Source organism: Eschrichtius robustus, chromosome 8, assembly GCF_028021215.1.
Source record: "Eschrichtius robustus isolate mEscRob2 chromosome 8, mEscRob2.pri, whole genome shotgun sequence".
NCBI classification, from domain to species: Eukaryota; Metazoa; Chordata; class Mammalia; order Artiodactyla; family Eschrichtiidae; genus Eschrichtius; species Eschrichtius robustus.
The window spans coordinates 83,267,033-83,289,821 of record NC_090831.1 but is presented as its reverse complement, the minus strand read 5'-3'; the positions used below and the strand labels follow the sequence as shown (position 1 = coordinate 83,289,821).

General features: G+C 39.2%; 1 protein-coding gene across 5 annotated transcripts in view; it reads right to left on the bottom strand.

Moving 5' to 3' along the window:
- Positions 1-4,753: 4,753 nt before the first annotated feature.
- The window catches only part of PLEKHA8 (pleckstrin homology domain containing A8), a 92,165-nt gene continuing 74,129 nt past the window's right edge, over positions 4,754-22,789 (bottom strand). For all 5 annotated transcript variants that reach the window (XM_068549233.1, XM_068549229.1, XM_068549230.1 and 2 more), the window contains 5 exons: positions 20,457-20,515; positions 19,941-20,071; positions 19,215-19,285; positions 10,386-10,447; positions 4,754-5,005 (listed from right to left, as the gene is read on the bottom strand). In XM_068549233.1, coding sequence (XP_068405334.1) covers positions 4,808-5,005; positions 10,386-10,447; positions 19,215-19,285; positions 19,941-20,071; positions 20,457-20,515 — 521 coding nt within the window. In that variant the 3' untranslated portion in view covers positions 4,754-4,807. The remainder of the gene's footprint in view (positions 5,006-10,385; positions 10,448-19,214; positions 19,286-19,940; positions 20,072-20,456; positions 20,516-22,789) is intronic.

The window sequence follows — 22,789 nt, the reverse complement described above, 5'->3', positions numbered from 1 at the left end:
GTTTCTGTTTATAAAGTACAGGGAAGAAATACTGATCACACTTTAAAATATATAAAATGAATGGACAGTGCTTAAAACAAGCAAGATCTGTTGTGTTCTCACATAGCTTAGCTGAAAACATTTGTTCACGCTGAAAGAGAAGTGATTAAAAAGGGTAACCAAAGAATTTTGAAAACTTTTGCTTTGCAGAGTAGTGGTATGTTTTTTCCTTTTAATGAAAAGCTGTATAGAAACAGTGGAGAAGAAAGATCAATGCCTGCGTCAACCGTACCGCTGAGGATCGCTTCCAAGTGCCCTGATGCAGCAGCTCAACAAGAAATCATGCAAATGGCTTCTGTACACAGGCTACTGCGTACAGTAGCCTGACAGTAGGACTGGGGACATTTCCAGAGGAGGTCTAGTGAACAGTATGTTCATGGAATTGCTGAAAGGACCCTAACACCCTTGTAATAGATAAGCAGTCTTAAAATACTATTAGACAGCTAGTGGGTATTTTTGTCATTCTTATGAACCCCTGAGTAAGCAACTGCAGACCACAAAGGGCCGCCCAGAAGCAGAGTGTGTTTCTAAGTAAAGCACTCTATGTGCATGTCACAGGGACACGGGTTGCCGTAGACACTGAAGCTCATGTACAGGCTCCACGAGATCACAAACGGCATGGAAGTCAGCCCCTCCAAGACCAAACACGTTAGCTCAGCTAACAGAACAATGGCTTAAAATGTACTGTACTTATAAATTCTAAATCTAAAAAAATTTTTAAAGGTTGATAGTTCACCTTAAAAAAAGAAATGAAACACAAGGGCAGGGAAGCTGAAGAGTTATAAAACCCATGACTAATATCAGAAGCAACTGATTTTAATCGATGATTCAGAAATGCACCATCATGTAACCAACTTCTTATAGGACATGGTTGTTTAGTAGAGAAAAACATAAAAAGTGTTGTTTCACGAAGTTTCCAAAATCACATCGTCTTGTATTGCTCACGACACTTTGACTCTTCCTATTGACGTAAATGATATTTCTTCATACATATGACTTTCACAATCAGATTAAGTTTCCTTAATAAGACACCTCTTCCTTCAGCTCTTTTACTTACTTCAAATTTAATAAAGAAGAGTATAATTTATTTACTGGTCCCTACCACATATTTTTCTTAATTAAAAACACTTTTCCGAAAATATAAAGTTGAAAGCATTAACTTTTGATTAATTAATAATCAAAAAAGAGAAGACTGCAAACCTTTCCAGCAGCACTCATCTAATAACAGATCACCTCTCCTAGATGCTACACACCATGTGGTCACCTGCTTTACAGCTACACATGGGAACAGGGGTTCTTTAAGAAGCTCTTGCAGTCTGGGAGGGGAAGAGAATGCCCACTGACTGGGCACCTGACCCTGGCTAGGTCTGTGCCAGAGGCTCCACATATGTGCTAGAAGCTGCTGCTGAGGAATGGAGCAGAACAGCTAAGAAAGGGGATGGATTTGGTGCTCTGATGGGGGCACTGTTCGCAATCATTAGTAACAGAAGAGGAGAGAGAAGCAGCAGGGCTGAACTATGGAGTTCAGATACCCCTCAGTGTGGAATATGACATTTGGGGAAGATTTATGTTCAGAATGACACGCAAATAATGATGACAAGGCACCTGAAGCCACTACTTACACATCCTAACAAACACTGCCTTTCAAAATCAATTCCCTGGGGACTGATGTGCTCAACATTCCAAGAGCCCCACTTCTAGAACTAACTACCTGAGGAGCTGGATCAAGAGGTGATGAGAAAATCACTTGGTTGGTTCTTCCCCAAAAGGTATCCCTCTAACTTAACACTTTTGTCAAGATTAGCTATAATGAATCAAATTTGCTTTCAAAGGACAAAAAAAATTTGCCATCATTGGAAGGATTTTGTTCAGTTAGACAAATATACATTAATCCCTCCTAAGTGTAAGGGCTGGCTTCTGCTGTGGGGAGAAGTGCAGACATGATGAAATTATGTGTATAAGAGGTCGTCCAAATGCTACTTATTAGCTTCTAATGATACTTAGAAGACACATTACCTTTTCTTTTCCTTCAGGATCTCTCTAAAGGTTACTCTAGAAAGGGAATCCTAAAAACGTTTGAGCAACCAACAAACATACTAGCGTTTTCCCATCTCCTCTCATTGTCAGAGAAAGAAAGCTTAGAGGTCCCAGGAATCTTAGAGGATGACGGAGAGAAAGCCTTATCTTTTCTCTTTGTCCTCGTCTTAGGTAGTAAATGCCAATTAGCACACATTATGCCTTTAAATACAATGGAGAAGCAAATACTGCAGGTCCAGGAGGAAGCTCTGACTGTGCCAAGCGTCAGGTCAAGTTGAATTTGTCATCTAATATGAAGTTCAATTTCCAGAGCTTTACGCATCTTAGGTAAACTTAGTATGCTCCAGTGAGGAAAATACCTATCAAAAAACATTACCCCCTTTCTGTAGGGTTGGAAAAGTGTTGAGTAGGTAATGCAACTTATTCAAGTTAGTCAAGTTACTCTGATCTGGGTTCTCAAAGATCCCGGATAATATGAAACCCTTCTTTCCCAGAAAACTGGGTCATATACACCAAGGCAGTACCTATAGAAACGCGAAATGGCCATGCTGAGCAGCTTTCTTTTTGTGTGTATTCAAAGCCTCGGTGGAAAATCTGAGGTATTTTCAGTGTGCCCACCTCTCTCCCAGAGACCACACCAGTTCTCCTGAGGTGACGAGGAGCACCAGCATTTGCTCCGAACGGTCATGCTTCACAACACTTACAATCTCCTGGTAGCGTCCCCACCCAATGGCGCAATGTCTAACGTGCATTCATTCAAGGAAAAGCAAAGGCTGTGGCTTTTTCTTTTTCCCTTTTAGGAGGCTCCGTAAGGGCAGGAAGTCTAAATTATCCCCTAGTTCTGCCATCATGTTCACACTAGCCAGAGATGGAGGTCCGCACTAATTACTCGTGGGAATGGGAGAAGACCACACACACATCTTAGCAGCTGCTAACAGCAAGCGCTAAGATACAAAAGAATCAACATCACTTTAGCACCCTTTTTCTCCCTAGCCTTAAAATATTTGATGTTGTTTTTCTAAAGTTTAAGCATTTTCCAGAAGTCCTTACTGAGCACACAGTATCTGCTTCGTTAATTTGAGCTACACAAATGCCCATTTGTTTAAACACAGACAAAAAAAATCAATACCCCTCCCTACATTAACCTCTCACCTAAGGAGAGAGTTCTCTTTACCCTCGGGACAGCATCACCTGTGCCCCTCAAAGGAACTCACCTTCTACCTGGGGAACTTCCCTTCCAGCTACTTTAAGCGAGTAGCCCCTGACAGGGAAGGCACCCATGGCCTCTCCCCGCCGCCCACTCTTGGCAGCCTGGCCTACTGAGAGACTGGGGCCACAGTCCTGGCGTCACACTCTTCAGGAGAACGCCTACACAAGGTTGTTTTGTGAAAGGCTTAAATCCCACCTTTAAACTGTGACACAGTCCCAGAGCTTTTAAGATAGATAAGCAGCTGCATTTAGCTTACTCTGCACCATTGGTGATAAAGCCAAGATTGATCAGAGAGCACATTCAGAACCGTGGCCCCTGAAGGCCTGCTGGCTCAATTAAGAAACCTGCTGAGTAAACTTGCTCCACTTCTCACTCTCCCTTTAACTACTTCATTTCAACGATAGCTTCTTCCTCTTTGAAAAAAAGGACACATCATTTAGTTCATGCAGAAGACTGGGAATTCTGTAAACTAGAATTTAATCTCGTAGCTCTTCAACCCTGTGTGCACAAGAATAACTTGGAAAGTTTATTCAAATTCAAGGTTTATTATCCTGAGTCCCAATCCCACAATTCTGGTTCTTCAGGTCAAGGTAAGGCCTGGGAATTTGCTTTTCAAACAAGCACTCCATGTGATTTTGATGCAGAGGTGGTCCAGATCACACATGGAAATCACGTGGTTCTTCTATTTAGTGGCTGTGCGACTGAGCAAATCCCTCAACCTTTAAACCTTCCTTTTGAAGTTTAATAATAATCCCTGAATGTCACGGTTTTGCTGTGATGTCCAACTGAGATGATGCCGAGAAAGCAGGCTGGCAAAGGGTGTGCACTGCACGGGGTCACCTCAGATGACCTGTCCCACCCCTCCCATACTGTCCTCCAGCTCGGGGCTAGGACACACCACTCATCTCTTCAGAGCCAGTCTCCTGGCCCATAAACAGGGATGGCACTGCTTGGTCACACCAACGCCCCGGACACGCTGACTACACAGGCTCTTCTGGCCCACAGAGCCACAGGGAAGAGGATTCTTTGCAGAACGTCTAGGAATAGCGAACTCTACATTTCAATAGCTTCAACAAAGGGGCTGAGCTCCCTCTAAATTTTTAGTCTAATTCTAAATTGACTGAAACACTGGCTATGAGTTACAGTCCTTGATAAAGAAATTGCTCAATTTCAGCTTGGGTTTGGGTGGCCCATTAAAACTAAAAGCAAAACACAATACTAACAAATTCATTTGTCAAATCTGCTCGTATAACTCGCCGTTCACGTCTGTATAACAGCTATGATTTGGTTTCCAGGAGGCCCTTTGAACTGAATATATAGCACCTTGATTTTTAAACACACAAAACATATATGCATTTTAAAAATTATACATAAAAGCACTAGGCTTTGCCTCCTCCTCTCCATCCCCCCAAGTAAGGGATTGGAGAGGACTGAAGCTGCTGCTGGAAATTAAGTAGGGCAACGAAACACTTTAGCGAACTTTATTCCCTGAAGTTAGGAGGCGGCGCTGCCCTGCAGACATCATACCACCTCGTCAGACTCCAGTCCGTGGACCTCATATAAAGTGTCCAGTATCGCCAGCTGCTTTTCCATGGCGGGGAGGTAAAGGCTGAGGTCCCTCTGCATCCCAACACTGAAAGCTGCTTTCTGGTGGTCGCCTTCCTTAATGGTTAATGCAGCCACAAAATCTTCATAGGATGGAGCTGCCCTCAGAGCTAACTGCAAAAGAATTGCCCATGAGAAGCTGCACCACGGCTTGCTCTCTTGCACATTATACTCATGCACAAGCGCATGCGTGCACACGCACTCACACACATACAGAGCTGAGGGGAGCAAGAGTGAAAAAAAAAAGGCATACACCCTTTCAGGTCATGGACTCTAAAATTATGTTTCAAGCACCAAATCACTTTAAGGCTAGAAGAAGCAAGTATGTTCTTGGGCCATCTTGAGGATGCATAATCCCATCAAGTCAGGGAATGCTGAGAGAAAAACAGTTTGAGGAAAGCTCCTTTCTCATTCACAGTGATCCAGCCTCTTCCGGGTGAGTGCTCAGGTTGACCTGCATGCATGCTGCTACCACAGTCTTTGTCGGCACATGGCCAGCCTGGCAGGGCGTCTCACCATCCTATCTGTATCTCATCTCCACGTACTTTCTTTGCATGTCTCCTATTTCCCCCTACATGGATATTTCCTTTGTAGTCTTGAATATTTTCTAAAAAGGAAGGGGGTTAACATTTGTTGTCTGCTTGTACACTGATGCTTTAATGTATTTTATCCCAGTTAATCTTTGTAAGAACCCTGTACAATTTACATTCCTATTTGACAGATAGACATCACACAGTTAGTGAGCGCCAGGGCCGGGATCTGAACTTAGAATCGTCTCTATGCTTTTTCAACTACACCTCCAACCACACTGCTTCCCTGATGTAAGATTTCCTAAGCTCCTTATAGCTCCCCTCCCTCTGCAGGCCAACTGTTCCCTAAGCTTGCTAAAATCTGCTATCTGGCACCTACTGGTTTGGCTCTGCTGAGTTCTCTGGGGACTTTTTGGAATCTTGAATAATCATTCTGCAGTTGCTTTCTTGAGCTTCCTTATATTTAAAGTCTTTTGAGAATCAACCCTCTCCTTTTTTGCAACTGAAAGTGACTGGCATTATGCAGTGGTTAAAGCACAGGCGTGGGTGAGGAGACCTGGACTTGAATCCCCAATCTTTTACATATTACCTTGAGGAATTTAAGTAAGGTGATTAAACTCCTAGAACCTCAGTTTCCTCATCTATAGAAGATGACTGACAGCACTTTCCTTATTTGAGGGATTAATGGGACATGTAGGATGTGTTTATTCCACTGCCTGGCACATAATAAATACTCAAATAATGATAGGGGTACAGGGAGAGCAGAGAATGAAGGGAAGGCAACTGTCCAAAAATATAATGTGAGAAAATCTCCCAGAACTGAAGGATATGAGTGTCCAGATTTAAAGACCTATCCAAGTGCTCAGCAGAATGAATGATAAAGACCAAAAGGAGAACACGGTGAAATTTTAGAATGTGGGCACAAAGAACAGATCCTAAAAGCATCTAGAAGGAGGTGAGGAACAGTTTATACAGAGTGGCACATTAGATTTTACAACAGTAACATTGGAAGCTGGAGGACATCGGAGGAATGTCTTCAAAGTACTGAGAGAAAATTACTATTAACTTAGAATTCTAAACCAGCCAAAGCAACATCCTAGGAAAAAGGGGCAGAATAAAGATAGTTTCAGGAACTCAAAAATTTAGCTCCCTTGCACCCTTTCTTAGGAAGCTACTAGAGTTTGCATACCATCAAAAAAAGGAATTGGAACAAGAAATAGGAAGTCATAGGACTTGGGAAATGGAATTAGGATGAGGTGGGGATGCCTTATAGGAAAACCTGTGAAGAAAAGTCCTAGGGCAATAGCAGTACAACAATTTAGACTGGAAGAAGAGTTTAGAAAGTTTTGGAAGGGCACACTCCAAGAAAAAAAAATACAGATAATCTGATACATTCGTGAGTTCAGAATGATGGTGATCTGAGAAATCCAATGGTACAGGGAAAAATGTAAAACTCATGTAAGAAAGAATGAAAAAAATCATAGAATTTTGGCTCATCATCATCATGTTACCTTGTGATATAATTATATAGGGAAGGTGGAGGCAGGGGAGGTGAGGTAGTGACAGTAAGGTCTAAGAGAGCTAATTTCTAATCTATAACAGAAATCAACAGTAATTAAAATTGATAAGGCCACAAAGAACAGTAAATAGTTTTAGAATTATGGAGGTATTGGAAGAAATGGTCAAAGCAGTTGAAAGTGGCAGCCTCTTTTAGTGAGTCTGAGAAGTATGGAACAAACTGCTATTTTTTGTTATAACCTTTTTGGACTCTGTGATAAAAAACAAAACAAAACTCTATGTACATATATTTAAGTACAATAAAAATTTTTAAAGTTTCTCCAGAGTGGAACCCAGGACTACAGATTTCTCAAAGGCTCCTAGTGGACTGTGGTGCAGCCGGGTCTATTTGGGAAACAATGACAGAACTCAACTGAAGATGAAGCCAAAACAGGGAGCCACAGAAAGAGGCAGAGCCTAGACTGGGCATCAGTTCCACAGACAGTAACTGTCTGAAGATAAACGTTCACTATTTGTCTGGTAAATGAGTCAAATTCCTTGAGCATAAAAGCCATTTCCCTGAGCAACCAGGATTAGTTAAATGAATTTGCCCCTGATAATTTTAATTAGCACATTAGAGAACTCAATAAACTTTCCAAAGTAGGGATGACTTAGAGAATAACAGGAGAGAGACTGAAAGGTAGCTCCTCTACTGATAAGGCTGTTGCCAAATGCTCAACATAACCTATTTTCTTAAAAACCAGCAACTTTAAAAACTATTGGCAATAATATCAAGTCTTCAAAATGTTCTTACTCTATAACTTTGGGTGTATTACCTCACCTCTATGTGTTTCAGGTTTCTTTGTCTATGAGCAGGGAAAATAAGAGAACCTACCTTAGAGTTATGAGATTAATAACTTTATGTAAGTAAAGCACTTAAAACAACATCTAGTGCATGGTAAGTGCTCCAGTTCTAAGTTGTGGCTGTAGTTTCTCGGTATTAGACAGAGCAATTCTACTTCTAGGAACCTATTTTGAGGAAATAACAGTTTTAGTCAAAAATGCATAAAAACATGCATAAAAAATGCATAAAATGCTGTTCTGTCTGTAAAAACAAACTTAGAAGCAGCTGAAATTTCCAACACAGAGATTTGGGCAAATAAATTATGGTACCTCCATACTCGGGAAATATTATGCAGTCCCTAAAAATAAGTGGGGAAGACTATGGCTAACACTGCTGTTGGATACACAGCAAACTTGTTCCAAGAGTAAATTCTAAGAGTTCCCATCACAAGGAGAAAAATATTTTCCTTTCTCTTTTTTAAATTGTATCTATATGAGAAGATGGATGTTAGCTGAAGCTATTGTGGTAATCATTTCACAATACATGTAAATCAAACCATCATGCTGTGCACCTTAAACATACAGTACTGTATGTCAATTATTTCTCAATAAAACTAGAAAATATAAAAAATTAAAAAGTGGAGAAAAAGAATACAAAATTATACAACCAGCTAAATGTCAAAAAAATTTATATGCATATACAGAGTAGGTATACAAAATAAAGATAATTATACACATAAAATAAGCATGTAAATATAAAAATATAAGTAGACATTTATATAAATATATGAAATGAAATAGAACACTATTGAAAAGAATATGTAAAAATATACGAAAATAAGAGCTAAGAAGGTAAAACACAAAAATGTTAAAAATCCCTATTATAGAGTGGTGAGGTTATGGACAATTTTAATTTTTCCCCTTTCTATTCTTCCATAATTAAAAAAAATTTTTTTTTACAATGAGTCTAAATTACTATATATTGGGAAAAATCCTGTAAGTGAAAATGTTCTTTTAAAGACTCATGCTTATGATAAACTTTGTGCTATAGCTTCATTCTTGTTGGCAACATCTCAGATCATCAATAATATTTCAGGATTAAACTCTGCCCTCTATACTGAAAAAAAAAAAAAAAAAAACCCCAACCACATTTATGTTTCTTATGAACGGCGCAACTCAGTGCTTTTACGCTTTGTCATCTCACCAAGGGAACTCAGGTGTCAGGCACCTGCAGGCAATCACAGTATTTACTCAGGGAGACTGATGAATGCAGCAGCGTCCTTTGCCTAATTTCTCACTAGCAGTTTCTCAGTTATTCTGTCTTCACTGTGGAGAGCTGTGATGTGTGGGATGAGCACCGGCCTTGGAGACAGCAGGTCTGGGTTTAGACCTGGACTCTGCCACTGCCTCACTCTGGGACGGGAACAAACAGTTCCGAACTTGTAAAATACTGGGAGTTAATCCTGAGGATTACCAAAGATAAACGAACACAGAAGTACCTGGCACAGTGCCTGATACACAGTCAGTGTCCAACAGCCAAATGGTAACTATTATTATGTTATTAAACATGCACTGAAGGTTAAGTGTGAGCAGTCTGTGGCTGCAACTGGTCTGGCTCCTATTCCAATGAACAGCAGGACATAGAGCTAGTCATCTCTATGCTTTCAGAAATGTTTCATTTTCACTAAAATTTGATTTCTTCCACAGTAAATTCTTCCCACTTTCTTTACCTGCCTCCTAGTAAATCGTGACCTGAACAGTTCTTACCTTAGGCAAATGATGTCTCCCATGCTTTAAATTAGTAAAAGACCATCATCTGCAAGGCTATTTTTAATCCCCCGACCTTCCAAACAACACTCATATTCTATGACATTTCCTACTGTACCACTACATGAGACTCCGCCTTTTCATGGCCACACCTGACTAAGGCTGACCTCTCCCCAGATGGGAGAATAACAGAGTATTACTGCTGACATAAAGGGGCCATCTTCTCTTTCTATTTTACAAAGCAGGCTAAGTGATTTGTCCAGGGCACTATGATTCTCAGGTGCGTGTTCTTCCTAGGTCATGCAAGGAAGGAAGGAGCGGTAGCTAACAGGAGCCAAAACATATGAATACAAACACCTCCATAAAGAAAATAACTGGGTAAGAAGAGATATCTAGTCCTAGCCACTGGCAACCCAGGTCAGTTAATATTCAAGACAAAATTCAATTTAGGGGGAAAAAAACTGACTAAAATCTGAGAATTAACAGGATTGACTTTAACAGGCAGCAGAGGGAGCTATGGGCTTGAAACCACCACTGGTTTCCCCTCAATGGTGAGCATTTGACAGCTTCCTGCCTATCTCTACACTGACACTCTTTACTACCGTATCAGAAGGCAACCACTTCTGAGACAAATCTTCTCAGAGTCACTGGAACTAGATAAGGTGAAGCACATTCTAATAGTCTTTTCTTACTTTTTATTGCCAACATTTCCACACAACAAAGACCTATAGACTTAAATGAAACAAGCAATATTTTGTTCTTATTCTCAAAAACAAACAGAAACACCACACACACAAAGCAAAACAACACACCTTGCTGTGACCATCAGAACATTAGGAGGCAGAAGGATTACTTACCGCAAAAACCCCTCGAACTACCCAGCCATGGTGTTGCCGTAATGTTTTACCATATGCATTATCTTGAAAAGAAGAAAAACTCCATGAGGAACAATTTCATCAGAATTTGATGTGCTATTTGTATCATGTCCTTTCTAATGTATGTAGTAGCACATTCCTATTGGTATTAGAAACTGATTAAAAAAAAGCTGAATTATGAGATTATGTACCCCAGAAGTCTTGAGGAGGAAAAAAGCCTACAGAGATTTTTTTTTAAAGAAAAATTGGTATATCCACTCTTACCCTGTGTCATATCTGAACTTCAGCTTATTATCATGGTTGGAAAATTCAATACATATAAGGAAGTAAAGAGGGAGGAAAAAATATTGTAATATAGAGACTAAATACAATTTAAAATACACTATAAAGATATAAAAATGCAGTTCTTTGAAATGTTGTGTGATCCTGAGCCAGTCCCTTAGCTGATCTCTCTAACCATCTGTTTCCCCCTTTGTAAAATGACCTCCAAGGTTCTCTTCAATTCTAACGTTCTATTCTGGGATGTCAAATGCTTGTCCTAGATGTCCCTATGACCCTGGATATACAGTTTTAAAGCTAGAAACCTTTAAAACTATTATGGAAAGAACAGCTTGAAGTTATTAAGGTAGATATAAAGTAATTGCTGAGGCCTATTGATAGAAGTCATTCACATTCTAGACTTTAGAGATAAAAACCTATTATTTTTGTCCCAATGAGTTTTTTAAAAGGAGATTTAAAAACTGCTATATAATAATTTTAATTACTCCCCAAAAATCTCAAGAACAAGATGACTGCATCTTATTCAAGGGATGTGTTTCTGAAGGCTTTGAATAATTCAATATATGCAAAATTCAAAACTGATTTTTCCACAGGAATAAATGCGCTCTCAGGAGGGCACAGCTCTACCTCACCACAGTGCATTTTTATTTCAATGCTCCATTTTATTTTCTCAGCATCATGTCCAGGGGTCTACAGAGTCCTCACACTCCTAAATTACAGCACAGAGAATCATGGGGGTTGTTTGACCTTCTTTATCATGTTTTGCCACATCTAAATTTTATTCCAAACTTATTTATTTTCATGGGCTAGTTTCAACACTAGTACAAGCACCACCATCAACCATTTAATCAATGCTTGGGCGACACTGTAATAGGATATAATGACATTTTAAATTATAACAAGAGCAGATGTTAAAATAACAAAAAAAAGACACCAAAACCACAACCACAAGCTCCTATGCAGTAAAAAGCAGTGCGGTTCACAGAATACTGCCGAAGAACATCAGGTATCTGCATTTTACTGGGCAAAACAGCACTGCCATGTGGCTGTAGCTTGAACACAGTTTACTATTTATGCAAGCTCTCTAGCTTTGAAATGATGTAATTCTTGTCAATTTCTATTTTTTTAAAATTTGGGTGAGGCTTTATTAATACTTTTAGCATACCATGTATCAATTTTACATAATTCAGGTTTGCATAAAATACATTATATTTTGTATAAAAGAAGACTGTACGTTTGAATTCTAACAGCAGATTTTGCTGGTTATCTAAAGTTTTAGGAATGGGTTGAAATGCCAGCATCCAGTGTGGTGAAGCCAAAGCAAAAATGATAAAAATCAATAAATTCAAGTGCAGAAAGGACTCTTAGAAATAGCCTAAAGGAGAACTCAAGATTAAATTCAATCTTTTTCTTAGGAGAACAGTCTGTAGGCTAGGACAGTGTCAAAGATACAAGTCTTCAATGTAAGCCACACTTAAAACCTAACTGATTCTCTAAGGGGACAGATGTTTCCAGGGACATTTTGAATGGTGTCTAAGACCTTAGCGAAGAAAGGGTTGCTAGCACACAAAGCATACAGGTGCAGACGGGGAGGAAATACTAGGCACAGCCTCTGCGGTAAATCAGCAAGACAGTCAACTTTCTAACCGTCTAAGGAGCCATCTGGGCTGGTAAGAAGGTGTACAGGTCCATGGAAAACATCCTGAGGTGAGTCACAGAGGTATACTGGGAACACTTTCTTTCTTGTGATCCTAATCCATGTAAGGTATCAAATGCCATTAAAAATCAGTAGATGAAATTTAGTGCCATTGCAATCTGCTCGTAGACATCTGTGATGGAACAGCTGCTCCACTCAACAAGAATTTAGTGCGAGTCTACCACTGCCCCTTACTAAGTGCAAGGCAGCAGGGATCACTGGGTGATTTAAACTCAGTCCCTTGCCCTCAGAAAGTTCATGGGTTTATAAGAGAGCCAGCCTTTAACAAATCATTGCTATGCAAATTGCCAACTGCTATAACAGAGATCTCTATCCAGTGCTACAGGAAAAGAAAGAGAGATGAATCCAGCCTGGGAGCAAGTGGACAGAAAGAATTCTCCAAAGGAGTCTCAAAGGCTGGGTAGGGCAGAGAGTAGGGTGGTACCTGGGGCTGCAGACAGAGAAAGCTACATGGAGTTGTGAGAGAAGGTGGCATGAAGGGGGAACAGTCCACTAGGGCTGCAGATCACTGGGGCTGGGGCCAAACTGTGAGGACCTTTTTTATGCCGTGTCAAAGATTCTGAACTTCCCACCTGAGGCACAGTGGTAGTTTAAAATAACACTTACTGCTTTTTTTCTGATTTCACAAACAATACATGCTCATTGTTAAAAATATGGAAAATGCAAAAAGGGAAGAACTAAAGAAACCTATAATCATGCCTCCCAGAGGTAACCACAGAGGGCATTCTGGAGGTATATTCTCTTAAGTCTTTTTTCCTATACAGATAGTATTATTTTCTTCCACTAACAGTCATGATCATTCTGATTTGGAATTGTGGTAGGGAAGTAAAAGGAGATGAGTATTTCTTTACGGTATGCAGCAAACGCAGCTGACCGCTGTCCTGGTCCCTGAGCCTTCGGCTCCAGAGTTCATCTGGCAGACAAACTGCCTGCTTACAAGGGCTCTGGGTCCAGTGCTACTCCAACCTCAGGGACCTTATACCTTTCCTACACTTTGCCTGTGAAGTCAACCACTCAAAAAAGCCCAGAAACCCTTCTCCATGCTCCCTTCTATGGGACAGCAAGAAAACAAGGATGCTGTGAGCCCAAGTAAGAGGGGCAGCCTGGTCTAAGGAAGAGAGAGTGTTTGTACAGCACCACGATCTGTGTCTCCCCCCAGCCCTTCTAGAGAAGGCAGTTGTTCCTTGCTGTGCCTGCATCCTGCCAGAGAAGAGTCCCACTGGGCAAAATGTGGGCCAAGTAAGTCTAATGGGAGAAGAGGGAGGCAGAGAATTTAGGCTAGGTCCTGACTCAGGCCTAGGAAGACCACCTCTGCAATTGAAAACCAATAAATAAAATAAAACTCATAAAAGAAAAAGACTTGCCCCAAGTCTTTAGCTGACTTCTAGGGCTGCAAATATCCCTGCCATGTGAGGCTGCATTAAATTAGGATGAAGTCTAAGCACTGACCTATTTTGGTTACCTAGAGAAGATTAGATAATGAAATACATTAATCTTCACTATAATACCCATTCATTATCATAATGCATGTTCTATAATCTGGAAGTATTTTTGGCCTCTGAAAGACATAAATGATTCCCTTCTCCCAGTTCTCTGAAATGTGTCAGTTCCTTAGAAACTGAGTCAAAATTTCTAAGTAGGAAGCGTTGACAATCACCTTGCCCAATTCTCTTCCTCTTACAGATGAAAATACAGAAGACCCAGAGAGATAGTTACCTGCCCAAGGTCACAAAGCTAAAAGCAATGAGAACTTGGGGCATTCTTGTCACATTAAACCATTTTGACAAAACTAATGTTTATTCTCTGTGATAAAACAAAATAATGAAAATGAAAAATGTGCCTTTTCCCAGCCATATCTTGAAAAAATTGGAACCTTATTCTATTTATAAAAATGCAGATTTGATTTCTTTAATGGTTAGTCAAAAACTTTCTATGAGGTATTTAGAGATTATGCCTCAACCTATCATAGCACCTGAACAAGAACTACCTTTCCATTACTGTTGGTGGATAGCTATTCTGTCCAGGAACAGAATATATGAGAGTGTTTCTCTATTGTAAATCTGTAATTGGTGAGAATTCGCAAAGTTACTTTGGGTTGTAGAGAGGGCAAAGGAGAAATGCAAATCTAAGCTTTAGGAGACAGCTTGAGAAGTAGACAAGCAAAGCCAGAAAAGGTGAAATCAATCATTCACTGAGCTCAGGAAGTGACAATCATCTCAGTTCTGCAAATGAGCTAAACTAGGAAGTCCTTAGGCAAGAATCACGAACAAAGAAAGGTTTGAAAGTGAATAAGCAGTGAATAAATGTGAAAATACCGAGAGAAAAAGGAAGAATGTGTATAACGTGACACCATGTACATGAGTTTAAAACATGCAATACGTTACTAGATACTGTTTGTGGACACATAAATATATAGTAAAAGTACAAAAACATTCATTATATAATGATAAACTACAAATTCTGGATGAAGATCTTCTCTGGAAGTAACGGGGTCATGAGGTAGTAGATGGTATTGTATTTACATATTTGGTCAAATGATTAATATTCGATATAATTTAAAAAACCTACTACTAGGAAAGTACCCCCAAATTCTTTACAGTGACTAAGCTTTGGGCAAAATGAATTGTATGGAGAAAAGCCAACTCAATAACCCGTTGACAGAGATGGAACAAGTACCCAGAGATATCCTTTGTTACCTTCAGGCACCATCGAGATGAAAACTTGTACTGTAAGCCAATTCTGCCATTAGAGGCACATGCTGTTAATAGTTCTGGAAAGGGCATGACTTGAGTCACATTCCCCGATACTTTCAGAATAATTAGTCAAGTTATGATTTGATGTCAAATATCTGATTATGAGTTCTAACTTCATCTCTCTCATATAGCTCTCCTTGTTTGTGAAAGCCTTTCATATTAAATGCATAAGTAGCCTCCTCTACATTTTTTTCCTCCTATTCTGTGCTAGAGATCTTGGTTAGGTTAATGTTTACCCGACATTTATGGAATCATTCAGAGGTGAGGGATGTGGCAATATGCTATCCTACTGAGGGAATAGTGCAGAACACATAATATTTAGTACAATGGTGCATGAAATGGCAGAGCAACTTTTCTTCCTTTCACTTACAAAGATGCTTTCCAAAGCCTCTTCTTGATGTGGCATCTGTGAATGGAGGGGCTCAGCTACAGGGTGGACCATTAAACACATTTGCCTTGTGTACTCAACTCTTTCCTTAGAGTGATCTCTAGAGAATGCCAGAGGACACTAGAGTTCAGAGCAGCTCTTGGCATGAGACCACCCAAAATATTCCACTCTGATCATCATTATGGGGAATTCAAGTGATGGCTCAAATGCAAAAGGGGGCAGTGTAAAGCCCAAGGCCTCCTTCCGATTGCTGACAACTCATTCTAGGTCACAGAACTGCAGCAATACAATGACTATACATGCCTTTTCCAGAGAGTTAATAGATGTCAAGGCTTCCATTGTGTCATTTAGGACTGTTACATATCATCTCCCATTTTCAAAGCCACTAAGACTATCCAAAATTATGAGCAGTTACCTCAAAACCTTTCTTAAGCAGTGTTTTCAAATTTGGGAGTGTCATCCAAGGTTTATCCTTAATTTATCCCTACTAATTGTCTTGCTTTTCCTAGGTTAGGAAAAGTTTTCAGCCATTGGGTAACCAGCCAATTATCATGAAAAGGAGGCAAAAGTAACTGATGCTATGGGTAACTAGTTTCAGTACTTTTATTTCTGCTTATTTAATAATTACTTAGATGCAGTCAAAATTCCCAAATAACCAAATGTAGCCTAGTGACAGGTGAGCTTCAACATCCCAGCTCTAGATGAACGGGTCTCAAACTTGAGCATGGATTAGAATCACTTGCATGACTTGTGAACACACGCATTGCTGGGCCCCACCTCGGGAGTTTCTGAGTCAGCAGGTGTCAGGTGGGACCCAGTAGTCTGCCTTTCTAATAAGTCTCCAGGTGATGAAGATGCTGCTGTCCTTGGACCACTTTGAGAACCACTGATCTAGATCTGAGACCCTAGGGAAAGTACTTATCCTCTCTAAACCTCAGTTTACTTGCTGTAAAAGGGGAGTACTCAGAAGATTAAATAAAATGCTTATGGAGAACCTAGTGTTATGCCAACACTGGGTGCTCTATAAATGGTAGCTGTTATTACAATAACTCAAATTCAATTTTATAATAAAAAATGCAAGCTAATTTGCCTATATGTGGCATATAAATTGCACATACCCACTCTTTTACTTACATACCCAAACTATCTCATTTTAGACAAGATATCAGTTCTGCTTATAAAGCCTGTGATTTCAAAATGAGAAAAAAGAAGCCAGCAATCCAGAAGAAATAGGCAACAAGCAGCCTATGGGTTCTGAATAGTTAATGTGTAAACATTTCTCATAAATCTCTGATTTGTTTGCACAGAACTTGTTGTGCCTGTGTTTAGAGGGAAGGGGACTGGTTAGGGGAGCTTTCTCTCTCCACATTGAACAGCAGCAGGAAACTAGGGATCCCTATAAGCAAAGATGATTTAAATCATGAAAACCTCTGAAATAATCCTGAGCATCAGGATGAAAATCTCAAATTTATGGTCCCTTTTCCTTTCCACTGAAAACAGTCCAGCGGGGAAGAAAGGGAAGGAAAAGCTGAGATTGGCTGTGATTATTTCAGTTTTGAAGCAGCATTTACCCTTCAAGTCTCCTCTCTCTTCATAAAGTCAACATCTCTAGGCCCAGCTTTCAAATCAAGTAAAAGATAGGGGAGGAAAGGGGGCAGAATTAGGGATGGGGGCAGGGCAGAAAGGGTATATCCTCAACTGTCTCTCCACCTCCAAGGGGCAAAGCTTTTCTTTTCACTTGCTGTGTCCGGTAAGCAGCTGCGTTCTCCTCCATCCCAGCTCCAGCAGAGGGGTAATGAGATTAGCATCCCCCACTTGCCCTCACACAGCCAGCCATCTGAAAGCAGTAGCATCCTGTGACATGTGGAGTCCACCACGCACACAGTGCTGAATCCCATATCTTCTGCATTTCCTGCAGGTGGTGGAGTCTTCCTCCCAGTGTGAAACTTCCATACTAAGAAGTCAGTCTGGAGAGAAATTTCAGGCTTGGCAACTGAGCTTGGTAACTTTCCATTTGTGATTTGGGACAAATAAGTCCCATTTTCTGGTAGGTTATCAACTTTTTACGTGTCATGATGATGAGAATATAAACAACAATAGAAGCTAACCTCTATTAAGTGCTTATTATGTACCAAATTTCTAATCTTTTCACATGCATAAACCTATTTAATCTTACAACAATCTTATTAGGGAAATCAAATCATCATTCCCATTTTACAGATGAGGAAATTGAGGCACAGAAAGGCTAAGTAAATTGCCTAAGGGCACAACACTATCCAGAAAGCCCATGACCTTAATCACTCCACAAAGTCATCAAGTTTGATAGATACTGGTTAGGGAGTCCTAATAGTCATGGTGAATATATTTTTAGTACTGAAATCAGGACACTTAGGGGAGGATATAACTGAGACAGTCCTGGAAACTCAAGGATGTATGAGAAACCCCAAAATGCAGGTAGCTCAGGGATGGTGGAGAAGACCTTCTGTGGGAGAAATGAGGACCTTAGAGCTGGGGATCCCAAAATGACCCTGCTTCAGATCCTTTGTGGTCTTATAATCTTTCAGAATTTCAGTTACCTAACCTGTAAAAATGGATTGATGTGAAGACTAGGTTGTCTAAATTTTTTATACAGTGTTACAGAAATATCAGCTTTTATTGTTTCATGGCACATCAGCAAATTTCTATACAGGGAGGCCTGGGAAAATCACACAGGGGCAGGATCCCTCAAGACTCATGACCCAAAGGGAGGACTAACAAAAGGAAGAACTCACCCCTGACACTGATAAAATGCTGTGTGAACACTGGCTCCTCCTCCCCAGCAGAAGCATCTAATTCATTCATTTCATTATTTATAATCATGACTGCCTAGAGCCTGACCATGTGCTTCTCTACATCATAATAATACAGGGCTTCAAAGTAATATGGAATCTCACTCCCACCTGCTCACCTCAGTGCCCATCCTGGAAGGATTTCCTAGAGACTAAGATTGAGAGTTTAGCCAGTCTGTTCGTAGCACTATGAGGATGCTTCCAAGTCTTCAATGTTTTCCAAAAGTGGTCCGATAGGTGCGTTGATCCATCCATCTATCCACCCACCCACCCAATGTTTATTAAGTACCTACAATGTTCCAGTCACTGCATTAAGATGCTGGAGATAACGGACGATCTCCTTTGACCATGGCCTTCATCCGAGTCTCAACTACCACCACAAAAATGGGGCACGTAGGGTACTTGAAGAACACAAGACGATGACCAGCCCTTCATCTCACTTCAGAGCAAATTCCTAGGGTTGCCCACACCCTCCCTTTTATGGTCTCCAAAACTAGCTTCTCTCTGGATACGGATTTTAGAAAACTATACAGTTATCTCAAGATTCATTTAGGAAGAACTGACTTCTTAAAAATATTAGGTTTTCCTATTAAGATTAAAAGATGGCTCTCTATTAATTTAGCTCTTCTTTAAGATATACTGATTTTTAATAAGTTAGATCTAGGTTACCAGGTCACTATCTCATGAGTTCTTTTTTAACAAAGCATATAAGAAACAAACAATTAATAATAATGAAATAGAAAAAAAACAAAATCAGATCTTGAAAAGCACACCCTATCTCCTCCTCCAGGGGTCTCCATTCCACATCTTATTCAATTGATCAACCAAAATGTAAATAACACTTACTCAGGGCTGTCTGGATGTCCTTTTCTCCATTTTTCACTTCTGTCAAAAATCCCTTCAAAAATTTGAGACCTCTAGAACAAAAAAGAGGAAGAAATATTATTTTCAAAGTTCATTTATGTTGAATGGGTATGAATAAATGGCAGACATCAGCTTCTTTTGCAGTAGTGTCTTGTGCATAGCAATAAACAAGTCAAGTCACATGGCAGCCCTTCCTAAGTTTCCTCCCTGTGACTTCCCTTTAGCTTGCTCTAGACGATTCTTATCTGAAATACCTACACAGTGGTTTTCAAAATGTGGTCCCAGGACCAGCAGCTTCAGCATCACCTGGGAACTTGTTAGAAATGCAAATTCTGGAGCTCCACTCCAGACTTACTGAATCAGAAATTGGGTTTTGGGTGGAGCAATCTGCGTTTTTTAATAAGCCCTCCAGGTGATTCTGATGCCATTACAGTTTGTGATCCACTGACTTAAAGACAAACGAATCAGCTTTACTGTCCTTTATGATTCCTATCTTATACATTCTATTAATATTAACAATGTTTATCACTATCAAGACAGAGGCAAAAAAAAGTTGATATTCTATTCTTCAGGCCTTCTAGAAAAGGCTATACATGGGTTACAGCTTTCACTCAGAAGTAGCCTCTTTTGCATAACAATTTTTTGGGGGGGGGGGTAACATTTCAACTAAGCTGGATTTCAACTGCTGCCCCACCACAGCTGCCTCACCTCTTCAGCCACAGGAGGGCTTCTGTAGCTGAGTTCCTAACCTGGGCTACATCGGCCTCCACTTCGTGCAGCACTATCTTCTGGAGTGTGGTAAACTCTTCTTTGTTGGTTATATACTTCTGATTTACTTTCTGCAGGAGAAGCAGGGAAATAACCTAAGTTAAAAGCGCTAAAGCTATCAAGCAAGTCAGTTTACTGTTGAGACATAAGTTTGTCAACCAGGCCTCTAAGAAATCAAAATGAATTAAGCCTCTCTTAACCTTCTTCCTTATGCTTTCCAAGTAATCTGTTTTATTTGTTTGAGGATTCTTATTAGGCTTAAGCTAGAATTAAATAGTTTGAGGGTTTTAAAGTACTGTTTTTAAAGTATTTTTTCCTCTGAGAAAGGTTCTTACAGCTGGCCTATACTTTTCATCCCGAGTATAAAACTCAACAATCATTTGTTTCTGAATGAGATTTCATGCAACTACTCCCTCCAAATATACAGTCTCCACAGAGACAAGCCAGTATATTCACCTTAATATTTCCAACTAGATCCATTTTAACAGGAGCAAACACTGTAGGGCCAAGTTTGTCTAGAAGAAAAGATTGAAAACATCTTTGAAAAAGCAATTTTTTCAAGTGGAAAATATTTTTTATAGTAGCAATGAATTTAACAGGCCCCCCCCCACCCCCCGCCGAACTTTTATTTTTTGCTTTTAAATCATTTTCTAAACATAAGCTTCAAATGTCCCTGGCACATTTTCATTGTTTTTTTCTACTGCACTGCTCTGAAGTGAGTAACTATAATAAGGGCCTAAGGGCAGGTGAGGATAACCTTATAAGTTTAGAATGCGCACTGTAATCCTTAGGGCTCACTGTCCAATATGGTAGCCAGTAGATGTGTGGCTACTGAGCTCTTGCAATGTACCTATTCCAAACTGAAATATGCCGTAAGTATAAATATATACCAGATTTCAAAGACTTAGTACCAAAAAAAGAATGCCAAATATCTCATTAATAATTCTTTTATATTGATTCCATGTTCAGATGATATATATACCAAGTTAGATAAAATACAATGTTAAAATTAGTTTTATCTGTTTTGCTTTACAATTTTAATATGCCTACCAGAAAATTTTAAATTATATATGTAGTCTGAATATTTTTGTTGGATAAGAGCAACTAAAAAAAGTAACACAAATGGGTATAGCCAAAAAGCCAAAAGAGAAAATATAATAAAATTCTAAAAAATACTTGACTCATCCAAAAGAAAGGCAGGAACAAAGATAGGTAGCTAAAAAGCTAAAAGAGGAAATAAAACAGAATACAAAAAATAATTGATTAATTGGGTAGAAATCAAGAAAGGAGTAAACAAGGAAGAACACATGAGACAAACAGACAATAAGTAGCAAGATGGTAGAAACAGACAGCAAGATAGCAGGCTTAAATTCATCCAAACAATGTAATTTATTACATTAAGTACAGGAAAAAAACATGATAATTTCAATAAACACAGAAAATACATTTTGTAAATTAACTCATTCATGATTGTAAAAAACAACTCAATGTACAAGTCAATTGTATCTATATGCTATTAATAAACAATTGGAAAATGAAATACTTTTCACAATAGCATAAAAAAACACAAAATTCTAAAATTTATTCCTAACAAAAGATGTGTAAGACCTTTACACGATACAAAACATTGTGAAAATAAAGAAGACCTAAGTAAATGAGAGATATAGCACATTCATGGATTAGAAGACTCAATGTTGTTTATGATGTCAATTTCCTACTAATTGGTTTACAGATTCAATGTAATCCTAATCAACATCCCAACAGGCTTTTTAATAGAAACTGAAAAGCTAAAATTTATATGGACATGCAAAGGACCTAGAATTGCCAAAACATCTTGAAAAAGAAGAACAAAACTGGAAGACTTACATTATCTGATTTCAAGCCTTACACAGTAATTAAGATACTGTAATACTAAGATGAGGAAAAACAACAGATTGTTGAAACAAAAGAGAGTCCAGAAATAGACCCACACTTACAGGGTCAACTGGTTTTCAAAGCGCTGCCAAGGTAATATAAAAGGGAAAAAAGATGCTTTTTCAACAAATGGTTCTTGAACAACCAGATAAAGGGAAAAAAAAAAAAAGAAGGCATCTCAACCCTTACCTCACACCACATAAAAAACTGATTCCAAGATGGATCACACATGTAAACTTAAAATCAAAAATAAAAAGTGTAGAAGACAACGCAGAAAACTATCTTCATGACCTTGGGGATAAGCAAAGATTTTTTAGGATACTGAAAGCACTAACTATAAAAGAAGAAAACATATATAAATTGGATTTAATGAAAATTAAAAACCCTGCTCTTCAAAAGGCATCATTAAGAAAAGAAATGAACAAGTCATAGTCTGGGGGAAAATATTCATAATGAGTATGTCTACAATGAAATGTTATTCAGAACATACATAGAACTCTTTCAATTCAATAATAAAAAGAAAATTAACCAACTTTTAAAAATAGGTTAAAGATTTGAACAGACTTCACGATGGAAGAGATAGCAATGGTCGATAACCGTATGAAAAATGCTCAACATCATTAGTCATCAGAGAAATACAGATTAAAGCCACAAGATACCACCAAACACTCACAGAAATGGCTAACACCAAAAATACTGACACCACCATGTGCTAGTGAGGATGTGAAGCAACCAGATTACTCATATATTGCTATTGGGAGTATACAACGGTACAACCACTCTTTATGAAATTACATGTATAAACCCTATGAATCAGTAATTCCACCCCTAGGTATTTACTCAAAAATGAAAACATGTGCCCACAGACACAAAAA